Source organism: Diadema setosum, chromosome 22 (genome assembly GCF_964275005.1).
Source record: "Diadema setosum chromosome 22, eeDiaSeto1, whole genome shotgun sequence".
Taxonomy (NCBI): domain Eukaryota; kingdom Metazoa; phylum Echinodermata; class Echinoidea; order Diadematoida; family Diadematidae; genus Diadema; species Diadema setosum.
In genome coordinates this window covers 30,550,377-30,564,050 of record NC_092706.1, presented here as the reverse complement: position 1 = coordinate 30,564,050, position 13,674 = coordinate 30,550,377, and the positions used below count along the sequence as shown (strand labels likewise).

Sequence of the window (13,674 nt, the reverse complement as noted above, 5' to 3'; positions counted from 1 at the left end):
TGTAATTTTATTAGTTATCAATCCTGGAGTAAGCAAGGATATTTGGAGCTGTTTTCAATGTAAATATTTGGGGGGAGGTAACAAAAAGAAACATACTTCATTATTCAGCTGTACACAACTCTTGTAAAATTACATATTAAAACTACTCTACACTAAATCTGGAAATGATGTTTGGCAACTGCAGGTCATTTCACTATCACACTGATTGATAGTAAAATCTCTACATGGTTTGCACAAATTCCACTCCCATCAAAACATGAAAATGTAAAATGCATTCTAAGCACAGCATGGTTCTATGTTACCCTACATATTGTAGATTCAGATACAATTTTGTAGCTCATTATTGACCTACACTCTGGCAAATACACAGCCTGAGATTTTTGCTTCCTTCATAAACAAAAAGAAATATGTTGCAAACAGTAGACCTTAGGGAAAATGAAATTTGCCATGCAGCCTTTATAAAAATCTACATGTAAATGAATCTGTATGAAAGTGTGAAACATTTTTTCTTTACAGTACTTTAAACTTACTACTTCATACTCCATACAGCTGTTGAGGACAACTTCACTATGGACTACTGTACATGGGATTGAATGCAACAATATGCAAAAGGGATGCACGTAATTGGAAAAAAAAAATTGCGATGTATAATTTGACTGATTCCATAAACTGCATACCATTTCCTATCTCTTGCAAAAAAACAGTTAAAGTATACTAAACACACACACACACACACACACACACACACACACACACAAATATGTTAATGACAACAAAAGAGTGATGGCAACAGGCCCGTAGCCAGGGGGGGTGCGTCGGGTGCGTACGCACCCCTCCCCCCCCCCCCCCCAAATTCTGAAAGGTCCACTTTTTCATAATAACGGTTTTTAGCAATTCTCAAGATAACAATCCAAATAAATATAAAGACACATTACATGCTACGTAAATGTGGAAGAGTACGTTTAACAATGTTAAAAATAATTGTACGAAACCCTTTTGTTGTATGAACCATCGGATCGCCCCCATGCACACAAACACAAATATTATGTATCAATTTGTGCAAGCTATTACATATTGAAAACTTTCGGTCATCTGCGAAGCCACGCTTCCGCGCGAACGCTACAACACGTAAAATGGGTCAAAAATCGACGCATTTTTCCACAAAGTCTGCCATAACTTTTAAACTGTTTAAGAAGCAAACTTGGGGCGCCCGGATTCTGAAAGTGGACACTTTAGGGATTATTTATGTGTATATATCTTTATTGTAACATTTGTAGCAGTGACGCAAATTAGATCAGAAAAGTACCTTATGAGTAGAATTGTCTATGGCGAACAGTCCAAATTTGACGAATTTGAGCATATTTTGCCGTCTTGCAATTCTTCCAGACGGGATATCTCGAGAACGGAAGATCGCACAAACTTGGGGCGCACGGTTTCAGAAAGTAGAGGTTCTGCCCATTTTTGTGACATAAGAATCTTGTCCATTGGTTGAGCAGTCCTGACGCAAATTTGCAGTAAAGCTAGACTACCCATTCACAATTGCTGTCATAGGGAACATGTACAATACATACAGAACTATCACGTGACAAGACTACCAACGAAAATTTGAGCCGTTGACCTTCACTGTCTGCCGTTGTCAGCAGTGTGAATTCCTGTGATTTCAAGCTTTTGTTTCTCGCCAAATATCATTTTCAACGCAATATCCAGATACAGTTGTATGTGAGACATTATCTAGATACGTAGCAGCCTTATTGACAACATAACTGTTAAGTTTGGGAGCAAAAACGACCAAATACATTCCACATTCCATCTCATTTTTCGATGATGGCTGTGGTCGGACTGGTGCATTTCCTTCGGAGGTGGTAATAATGTAAAGTTGCAACGGTCACCTTGCCACCTGCTGTCTGCAATCGGGCGCTTATATACACGTGTTGTACACAGGTAATCAACTGAAATAATGTTGTAAAGGAATGATAAGGTCATAGACTATATCATTTCAACTGCAGATTTAACCCGATTGCACTCATGCATATCCATTACAACTTTGACGTTGATAACGAGAGGGTGGTGAAATTGTTCGCCAGAAAGCATCCCAGAAGACTGGAACTTCAAACAATGCTTAAAGACTAGAAAAAGACTAAGCGAAGATCACACTGCACAAGTGCACATTCAGAGGACCGGCAAATGCTCCCCTCTAACTCCTGTTATGTAATCATCATTTTCTATTTTGGATGATTACTTGCCTGTCTCAATATATTGTTGATTATTAGTTATACATTTTCTCATGTTGTGACAGTTGGATTGGTTCTCATTTTGAAGTGAGCCAAAACCTAAGAACATTCTCACTTATAATTTCCAAAGAGTATTATGCAGGCACGCAAACTCAATTTAGTTGTATTTCATTTACTAGTAAATGTAATGGGTAAGAGGGTATGAGAGAGAATGCTGAGCTATGAAGTAAAATGGTAAAGTAAAAAGTTTGTCAGATAGTATTACAAAAGCCTGAATATTGCAAGAGCTCCGGAGTAAAAACAGTCAGGGAAAACCCTATGTATGATAACATTGTGAGAGCGTTAGACTGCATTGTGACGCGTCGTTATTTAATCTACATTCTTTATTCATATTTTTCATAAAAAACACAGGTAATGAGCCGGATTGAGTTAAAATTCTCACTTACAGCTTTGTAGAAGTCTGAGTCAACAGTATCACACAGTACTTCAAGACGTATTAGTACAAACGATTTCTTGAGCCTGCACCGTTTCAGGCTCTGTTCTGGATACGGCGGTAGAAACTCCTTCTTTTTTGTTGTTTATTTTATCATTATTTACTAATCTCTTTTCTAACTTACAGGTAGCGGATTTCTTTGCAGGCCAAATTCGGAAATGTAGTGTTGATTATTACTTATACATTTTCTCATGTTGTGACAGTTCTATTGGTTCTCCTTTTAAAGTGAGCCAAAACCTAAGAACATTCTCACTTATAATTTCCAAAGAGTATTATGCAGGCACGCAAACTCATTTTAGTTGTATTTCATTTAAATGTAATGGGTAAGAGGGTATGAGAGAGAATGGAAAGTGCTGAGCTGTGAAGTAAAATGGTAAAGTAAAAAGTTTGTCAGATAGTATTACAAAAGCCTGAATATTGCAAGAGCTCCGGAGTAAAAACAGTCAGTGAAAAACCCTATGTATGATAGCATTGTGAGAGCGTTAGACTGCATTGTGACGCATCGTTATTTAATTTACATTCTTTATTGATATATTTTCATAAATATCTCAGGTAATGAGTCGGATTGGATTACAATTCTCACTTACAGCTTTGTAGAAGTCTGAGTCAACAGTATCACACAGTACTTCAAGACGTATTAGTACAAACGATTTCTTGAGCCTGCACCGTTTCAGGCTCTGTTCTGGATACGGCGGTAGAAACTCCTTCTTTTTTGTTGTTTATTTTATCATTATTTACTAATCTCTTTTCTAACTTACAGGTAGCGGATTTCTTTGCAGGCCAAATTCGGAAATGTAGTGTTGATTATTACTTATACATTTTCTCATGTTGTGACAGTTCTATTGGTTCTCATTTTAAAGTGAGCCAAAACCTAAGAACATTTTCACTTATAATTTCCAAAGAGTATTATGCAGGCACGCAAACTCATTTTAGTTGTATTTCATTTAAATGTAATGGGTAAGAGGGTATGAGAGAGAATGGAAAGTGCTGAGCTATGAAGTAAAATGGTAAAGTAAAAAGTTTGTCAGATAGTATTACAAAAGAAACTCATTCTTTTTTGTTTGTTTATTTTATCATTATTTACTTATCTCTCTTCTAACTTAAAGGTAGTGGATCTCTTTGCAGCCCAAATTCGAAAATGCCTAGAGACAGCTAGTAACCAAATATGCTACTATAATTTAATAAATAAGAAATAACCATTCCATGTATCTTAGTGTGCACAGTAAGACAGATCAAATCAAATAGGAAAACATCTGAGCACTAAGCCTGAGGTCTGAATTTGCACTCAACTTCTTCCAATGGCTAACGGATGTTTAATTTTTGAATTTCACTGACCTCCAAATTTCACAAAGAAAACCTTCTTAGCATGATGGTTAATATGACATTTGACTGATATTGGAGATGTTTGCGAATCGGATCTACTACCTTTAATATTATTAAATCTAAAATGATTATTTGAAAGTTCGGAAATGCTGGAAATATCCTACCACAAGGAGGCAAAATATAAATGGTTCACATTTACAATTCATTTTGTTTTAAAAATTTTCTTATTTATTTTCGTTTTTGACAAACTCGCATACCAACGGCTGATATACTGTATAGTAAAGTGAATGTTTCATCTTCCAAACAGCATCCAATGGGATGGAAAACTCCAACTGAAAGGTGGACACCGTGACCATACTCGCTAAAGAAAACGCGTAATAGGGGTCGTTTTTTCTCACGGATTAGATGGAAAGTGTGATGTACGAGCGTATATAATCAAAGGGTATCAAAAAGGCCGAAATTTGGGAAAATGGTATATTGTTCAATCATGATGAAGTACTTCGTTAGGGTGCAGGAAACATTTAAGGAATACAATGTACTTGTTTTTAAGGCCCGAAAAAATCATATGATCATTACTCGTTTAGGGGCCATTTTGAAAGTCCATGTATGAGCATGGTGTCCACCTCTTAATTGTCGCTACCCCTCCCGGGACAGTATCAAAGGATCGTTTTGTTAATTAACGCAATCCCCCCTTCCTTTAAAAATCCTGGCTTCAGGCCTGCTAACGCGGGTATATACAATAGAAAAAAAATAAAAGTTAAAACAACACCAGGAAAATCACTATTCTCAATTTTGCGGCGCGCTACGCGCGCAGAGTCTCGAACACAATTAAACTTTGCAACTTCCTGGCAAAATGAGTTTTTACTATTTCCTAGATGAAATATGTAACGCGATTGCATGCAACAGACAAAAATGCAAATTTCCTAGAGACTTTAAAATGTCATTAAAACAGTCAAAATTCACAATTTGCGGCGCGCTTCGTGCGCAAATTCTTATACAACTTTTGTAGTTCGGTCGTCCAAAGAATATATATATATATATATATATATATATATATATATATGTGTGTGTGTGTGTGTGTGTGTCATCATTGGTATTGGTACCGAAGGTCCGTTTTTTTTAGTGACCGCACCCCCCCCTTGAAAAATCCTGGCTACGGGCCTGGGCAATTATTGACCCTTTGAAGACTATTTCCAAGTACATGTATACTCGGGCAGGTGTTTATTTCATAGCAAAATTAACTCATCCTCAACTGGTTAAAATATCAGTGATGGTATCCATTGCCCCTTATACAATTTATCACTCATTATGTAAAACCCAATATCTATCATTAATTATTGTTCTCTTGACTTCCTATGTTATTTATCACAATTTACCTGACTTTAACCAGTCGTAATTAATGACAAATGACATTTAATGAAATTTGATGAAAAAATATTTTATAATAATGGTGCCACAATTCATTGTTTAACATTATTAAGTTTTCATTCCATTTCAGGATGCTGTGAAAGCTTACTTCAGACATACATGTAGCTTACCTTCTGAACTGAGAATCCATGAATTCTGTCCCCTGGTTGATATCCCGACACTCGCTCATGAGCTCTGCTTCCTGCAATGTAGCCTCTAGTTGATATGGTGGGCAATGCATGTGACAATCTCCCAAATGACCTGAAATCAGTTACATTATAAAATTTGACTTTCAGTGCATAAAATTCCATTTGTTGGTCCCTGTGATAAAGACAAAATAAAACAAAAAAAAAAATGCCAGACACTTAAAGGACAAGTTCACCTTCATAAACATAAGGATTGAGAGAATGTAGCAATATTAGTAGAACACATCATTGAAAGTTTGAGGAAAATCAGACGATCCGTTCAAAAGTTATGAATTTTTGAAGTTTTTGTGCAGTACCCGCTGGATGAGAAGACTACTGCAGTGTATGAATAACTTAGATGTCACATGCGTACAACAATATAAGGAAAATATAAAGAGAATTTCACAAAATTCCATCTTTTGAAAAAAGTACACATTCCCCTGACTCGTTACCGATAAATGTTATTGGTAATATTATTCCCCCTGCCTTTAGAAAGAGGCAAGTCAATTGCTCTTTTATTATGCGAAAAAAGTGAAAATATGTTGAATTTTCTTGTATATTTTCTTTATACTGTTGTACGCATATGACTCACAAGCTGTAGTAGTCTCCTCATCCAGCGGTTCCAACACAAAAATTTAAAAAATTCATAACTTTTGCATCGATTGTCCAATTTTCCTCAAACTTTCACTGATGTGTTCTACTAATATTGTTGCATTTTCTCAATCCTTATGTTTATGAAGGTGAACTTGTCCTTTAAGATTCAGAACTGAACTTTTTGTAATTACACTGTAAGCTATGTCAAATGTTGAAAATATTTGAATTATTTTTGAAATAGCGAAAAGAGAGAAAAAAATAAACTTTACTTCAAAATATCATCATTCTGTTTTTGTCATAGGCCTACTGTAGATAAAAGCCGCTCATAAACATCTAGATCATTTGTAACTGCATTCTACATAATTGTAAATAAAGATACTGTAATTCCACAAAATCTAATTTGTTTTCTGTAGAGTCTACACATTGTTTTTTAAGTTTGACTTGTCATTCAGTTTGTAGCATACTTATATTGGGCATTTCCGCAGTAAACGGGTACTTTTCAGGGATGTCTCTTTATTCTCTGTTTTCAATGTGCAGTACCGTACGGTACCCCTCCCCCATACATTGTACAATCTGAATCTGATCTTCTGTTCCAGAACACTTTAATGAGAGAGAACTCAAACTCTGCCCCTGCCCCAACACAAGCAATCAGAATCTATTAGAATTTATGCCAAAATTTAAGATTTGGGGTGAACATGTGTAACGCTGGACAGAAATCTATGTACTAACATATAATAGAGGTCAAATTATGAATGCTCATTGAAAGTCAGTGAAACTTTGTTGTTTTTCAATTGAATGGCTTAATTTTGATGAGAGAAGCTCAATTTGACAGCTCTGTAAAAGTCTAATGAACATTGTTTCTTAGCTCTACATACCATTTCTAGACTTAGGGGTGTATGCGCGTAACATGGACAGACATCTCGACAGACCAAAATCCTTGAACGCATACTGTAGCTAGAGCTAAAGAGCGACTTTGGTGACTCTGATGCACGGTAGACTAGACTAGTTACTGAATAAACAAGCGTGAGTTTGTGCATGTTTACGAGATCATTTTGACAAATAGAACAAGGTGTGAAAGTAATTTACACTAAATTTAGCGCACGTTCATGCCACTGAATCCATATAAGTTTACATAAAATTGGCATTGATTCTTAAATATTCCATTATATCCGAGCATTTATCCTTGAATTGAAAAAGTCTGATGCAACATGCATTTATACACGTGGGACTACGTACAGTAAATATTACTCCTATTAAACGTCGAGACCAATGAGTGAAACACCTACCTGGATGTTCTTGATCTTGCACATCGTGGCCAAGATCTTGCTAGTGATGCTCGCATCATTTCTAATGTCAGGTCACCATAGATTGCTGACTTGCCCGGAGAATATTGATGTTTAGCAATACTTTCGTCGCCGCATGCTAAGCCTAAGGACTATCTGTTAGGCACTACACTACATCTGCTTACAAAACGCCATACCCAAGGCATGATCATGATTGCGTAAGAAAGAGGGAGACTTGCGTGTGACGACGGTGTGTACAAATTCAGTACACGTGCGTTGCACGCAGCTCTCCTACCGGCATCGGGCAGCGGGCAATGGGAAATTACTCAATGCACAGTCAAACCTGTCTGGGGGCAGGGAGGTAAGACCTCCCTGCTGGGGGCCAGTACAGTCTGAGTCACCACCTGTTTCTGTACAGCAAACACGCAGCCATCTAAAAACAAAACAAAAACAAAAACAGATGAAACCGTGGTGAAGACTCTTGCGGCCAACGCGTCCAGCGGAAAAAACACTAAAAAGTCGCCAGACCTGGAGGGTGTTTCATAAAGCTGTTCGTAAAGTTACGAACAACTTACGAGCGACTGGTGATCAGTTCTTGTGCTGCATTAGAAATTCTGATAAGTATAGCACATCATCAGAACTGATCACCAGTCGCTCGTAAGTTGTTCGTAACTTTACGAACAGCTTTATGAAACAGGGCCCTTGTCTGGGGTCCGTTTCTTGAAAGTCTTGTGAGAGATTTTTCGCTCATCATGAAGACACACATGAGACTTCAATGGATAGGAAAGTCTTCAAGCGATTTTGCCTTTGGCCACTCTGAATGAGAAGACTTATGTAATGACTTCATGAAATGGACCGAGCTTTAAACTGATGTACTTAGTATGTGAATGGAGTTCCCAAACCCATCTCAATATGAAATGGAAGAAAGTATAGACACATTCCAGAAAAGTGTTACAGAGAAAAGAGGCTTTTGAGAACGTAGTCTCAAAGCTGCACTAAGTGTAATGATCAATGGGGAAAAACGGGATGTAAAACAATGTATATAGTAACCACAATGCACGGATTATCAGATTAAGCTGAAATTTTGCACACGCTAAGAACACGATTTACTATTCAATTAACTTTCAAAAGTTCTTAGAGTTGAAAGTGAAGTATGTACAGAGGGTTTATAAGAAATTTAAAGTTGCAATTATCAATACATAGACACCAAATGAAATCCTCTATTGGAAATGATTCACCTCTTTTCTCACCATAATAATAATAATAATAATAATAATAATAATAATAATAATAATAATAATAATAATAATAATAATAATAATAATAATAATAATAATAATAATAATGAATTTTTTATAGCGCATATATATACCAAATAAATAATAATGTTTCTTTAGCTGCCCCTTCTTTTTATGCTTGTATTTCTTTGTTAAGTGTATGATTGATATTTCTTATATAGTACTATAGGCCCCTACTCGCATTATGGTACACTAGGTTTCGATTTTGGTATTGATTAATGTTATCATTTTGTATTTATTTTTTATGTGTGTATAATAGTTATTCTGTTTTCAGTGAAACAATGTTGAATGTACATCAAGTAGGCCTATAAATAAAAATGTTTGTTTTTACTGTACAGCAAGGACCCCTAACAGTTAAAAATCATCCCTAACTATGGCTGAAAGGGCAATCCTTCCCATGAAGAATAAATGAATAAATAAAAATCACATACTCTTCACTAACATGTTGCTGAAAACTGCAAAAATCACAATTTCCCATGGATTCTATGATCCCAAACTTCAGAATTAAGTAGAAGAAGAACTGCTCTTTCAGAAAATAACATCTAAAGATTGACCGGTAGACCCACTTCACCTTATTCTGAGTCCTCATGAAAATGCCACTTTTTATTGGTTTTGAGTTGAACGGTCACATACAGCGGTCACAGAGACGCAAGGGTACGAAGCCGTAACCGATATCCACTCATTCAGCCTGTTGTTTGTTTGTTTGTTTGTTTGTTTGTTTGTTTGTATGTTTGTTTCTGCTTTGCAGCCGTGCTTGCAGTCATGCATGGCAAATTACTGCTGTCATGTAATCAGGAATGTCCCCAAACCATCCACCCAAATAAACCTGCATTCCAACTTGACCAACATCTTTAGGTGATGTACTCAAATCTATAAAAAGTTGAGAAAATACGGTACCATAGTATTCTGTGTGAGCAATGCTTATCAGGGAAAGTTCATTAACATTTTGACCTCTGACCTTGTCGGACTATACCCATATTCGAACTTGACCGGCATCTTTAGGTTGTTAATCCTTGTTGAGAGTTTGGTAGTCATGTAGCTCAAATCTGCATGTGGAAAGTTATTGAGAGTACATCACAATACTGCGATTACAGCGGGGATTACAAGCTTAATATCAAGGTAAAGTTCATGAACCTTTTTTACCTTTGCCCTTGACGTACTGCGCCCATATTCGAATTTGACAGCTATCAATGGGTTATGTGTAGCTGTGGCGTGAGTTTATTATTTTAGCTCCATAGGGCGAATTATGACGACCCCTTGTGATTCACCCCAGTTGTCTAGTCAGCAAACGCCATTAACCAGGCACATCAATGAATGAATATATCTCAAAACCTAGGAAAATTAGAGGGAGAACACCAAATCGTTGACGGCGACGACGATGACAACAATGACGACGGAAAGTGACGCCTATATATCTCACGGGTGAGACAATAGCGAGCTTTAGATCTGGGATGCGAACGCTAAGACGATATAATTAGGGAAATGAATGAATAAAATAGATAAACAAATAAATCTACAAATAAATAATGATAAGTTCTCCATCTGCGCGAGACGGCCGTTTCCATTGTTCAATCCGGGAGGATGCGTCGTTTTATTAGCATTCGTGTCGCAGATCTAAAGCTTGCTAATAAACCAAGAGGAGTACTTATCAGAAAGGCAATGTTCATTTTCTACGACGTACGCCCTTTCCATACTGTACGTGAATGAAAGTACGGTACTGTAATATGTATGCAGTGCACTCCCGTTATAACAAGCACGGTTATAACGAAACTAAGGTTACAACGATGTGAAAATTCAGTCCACAACATTATACTGGTTGTTATTTTGTGTGTGTGTGTGTGTGTGTGTGTGTGTGTGTGTGTGTGTGTGTGTGTGTGTGTGTGTGTGTGTGTGTGTGTGTGTGTGTGTGTGTGTGTGTGTGTGTGTTTGTTTGTTTGTTTGTTTGTCCGGTTATAACGAAAGGAAAGTGCCGGTCCCGAAGACTTGATTATAACAAGAGTCTACTGCATGTACAAACCTGCATGCAAACCTGTCTATTTATCTCATTAGGGTCAACGACGCTACTGAATATCTACAAAGAAATGCACATTTTTCATATCATAGGGCCTACATAAAAATTTATACATATCATATAAATATACATATATATATATACATATATATATATATATATATATATATATATATATATATATATATATATATATATATATATATATATATATATATATATATATATATAACATGTTGCGAATTCACGTATTGGCTCCAATATAACGAAGAATCAAGAAATGAATTTGTAATGCATTATTTCGCCAATAAGAATGAGTTTAGATGCACGCTCCCTCTACAAATTAAATCGCAACTGCTGATCTGTAAATTAACAAACATGTCGGAAAAAGGGAATCGGTGGGACTCGAACCTGTCATCTACTGCTTTCCGGGCAGTGACACTACCACCAGGCTGTCCCTGGTTGCCGGCAGTGACACGATGAACATGGAACAAATACCTAAGCTCCGAAATTCCGACATTGTTATGTTAAGTAGTCCAAGGTGGACAAGGCATATGAAATGAATGAAAGAAAGAGATTATTCAGAGGGGCGAAGGTTCAGATGCTAGTTTCTTCACTTTGTCTCCCTCTACAAATTAAATTTGTTAAGATCACAACTGCTGATCTGTAAATTAACAAACATGTCGGAAAAAAGGAACCAGTGGGACTCGAACCTTTCATCTACTGCTGGGTTGTGTTCCTTTTTTCCGACATGTTTGTTACAGATCAGCAGTTGCGATCTTAACAAATTTAATTTATAGAGGGAGACAAAGTGAAAAAAAGTCGCATCTGAACCTTCACCCCTCTGAATAATATCTTTCTTTCGTTCAAGAATGAGTTTATTGTACTCAAATTTTCGGTGGCATCCACCTTCTTCAGGAGTCGACACTCCTGATTAAGGTGGAGGCCACCGAAAATTATATATATATATATATATATATATATATATATATATATATATATATATATATATATATATATATATATAATTGATTATATTTATATGGTGGCGTCAAAAATGAAAAAAAAAGAACAAAACGTGATGATGACGCGGACGAAATGACGTTTATTGTGTTCACACATGTCATTTTATATTTAGCAGGCAAAAAATGTTACACGGCGCAGCGGCGCAGCAGCCGCAATTTCTTCCGTTCTGAAGCGATAGCCGATTGGATCAAAAGAGAGAGCCAACGGTTTCGAACATGGGGGAGGGGCAGAAAACCAATTCAAACAAGATACGAACAAAACATGATGATGACGCGGACAAAATGACAACGTTTATCAGGGGCGTCACCAGCTTTTTTTCAGGGGGGGGTGCGTTTGACATTAAATGTAACCTGCGAGATTTTTTTTTTTTTTTTTATTGGTTCCTGTATCATCACGTATACACTGTATACATATCATACATGTACATACATTATTAGTGGCACGTATTCATATATAAGCATAATATTTTGTTTTCAAAGTATTTTTCTACATTACCTTTAAAAAGGAAACATATTTCGGGGTGTGAAATTGTGCGATCTGGTGCACACTTGATATTATATAGTATCATTTTAAACATTAAAAGACATTGTTTTTGTATTCAGTATTGAAAACGACTTGTCACGAGAAGTTTACATGACGACACTCTACGTATGGAATTGAAATTTAGCCATGGTCTATTAAACACACAAAGTGACACACACACCCATCCACAAGCGCGACGGAACACTCCTGTTTTTGTTTTTTGTTTGTTCCTTCTTTTTCTTTTTTTTTTGGGGGGGGGTGGGGACAAAATCTCGACGGGGGGCACATTTTTTATGTGACGGTGTAAGATCCTCAGCGAGGGAGCGAAGCGACCGAGCCGGGGGAGGATGAGGGAGGGGGATACCCCCTCCCACGGTAGGGACTTTTTGTAAAAGCAGGGTACAGAAGTCGCGTTTGTAGAGCATCTAAAAGCAAATTTATGTGAATTAAACACAGTGAAAAAACCCATGATCATAACATACGGAGGTATATGTGACGGTGTAAGATCCTCGGCGAGGGAGCGAAGCGACCGAGCGGGGGAGGGTGTTGGAGGGGGATACTAGTACCCCCTCCGACGGTAGGGACTTTTTGTAAAACTAGAGTATAAAAGTCGCGTTTTTAGCGCATCTAAAATCAAATTTCTGTGAATACGTAAACGCAATGGAAAATTCACTGTTTATAAAGGACTATGGTCCTAACAGACGGGGGTACATTTATGTGACGGTGTGAGATCCTCGGCGACGGAGCAAAGCGACCGAGCGGGGAGGGTGTTGGAGGGGGATACCCCCTTCCACGGTAGGGTCTTTTTGTAAAAGCAGAATACAAAAGTCGCGTTTATAGATCATCTAAAAGCAAATTTCTGTGAATTAAAGTGGAAAATTCACTGTAAAGGACTATTATCATAACAGACGGGGGGGGGGGGGATACATTTGTGACGGTGAGATCCTCGGCCGCCGAGGAAGCGAAGCGACCAAGCGGGGAGGGTGTGGGAAGGGGATATCCCCTCCCACGGCAGGGACTTTTTGTAAAAGCAGAGTACAAAACTCGCGTCTTATAGAGCATCTAAAAGCAAATTTCTGTGAATTAAACACAGTGGAAAATTCATTGTAAAGGACTATGATCATAACATACGGGGGTTATGTGACGATGTTAGATCCTCGGCGAGGGAGCGAAGCGACAAGCGACTGAGCGGGGGAGGGTGTGGGAGGGGGATACCCCCTCATAAGGTATGGACTTTTTGTGTAAACAGAGTATAAAAGTCGCGTTTATAGAGTATCTTAAATCAAATTTCTTGCGAATTA

The 13,674-nt window shown here is 37.4% G+C and overlaps 1 protein-coding gene across 1 annotated transcript in view; it reads right to left on the bottom strand.

The window, feature by feature from the left end:
* The window catches only part of LOC140245443 (presequence protease, mitochondrial-like), a 50,730-nt gene extending 43,155 nt beyond the window's left edge, over positions 1-7,575 (bottom strand). The window contains exons 1-2 of the mRNA XM_072325021.1: positions 7,520-7,575; positions 5,586-5,715 (exon numbers count right to left, since the gene is read on the bottom strand). Of these exons, the coding sequence (XP_072181122.1) occupies positions 5,586-5,715; positions 7,520-7,575 (186 nt within the window). The remainder of the gene's footprint in view (positions 1-5,585; positions 5,716-7,519) is intronic.
* Positions 7,576-13,674: the final 6,099 nt, after the last annotated feature.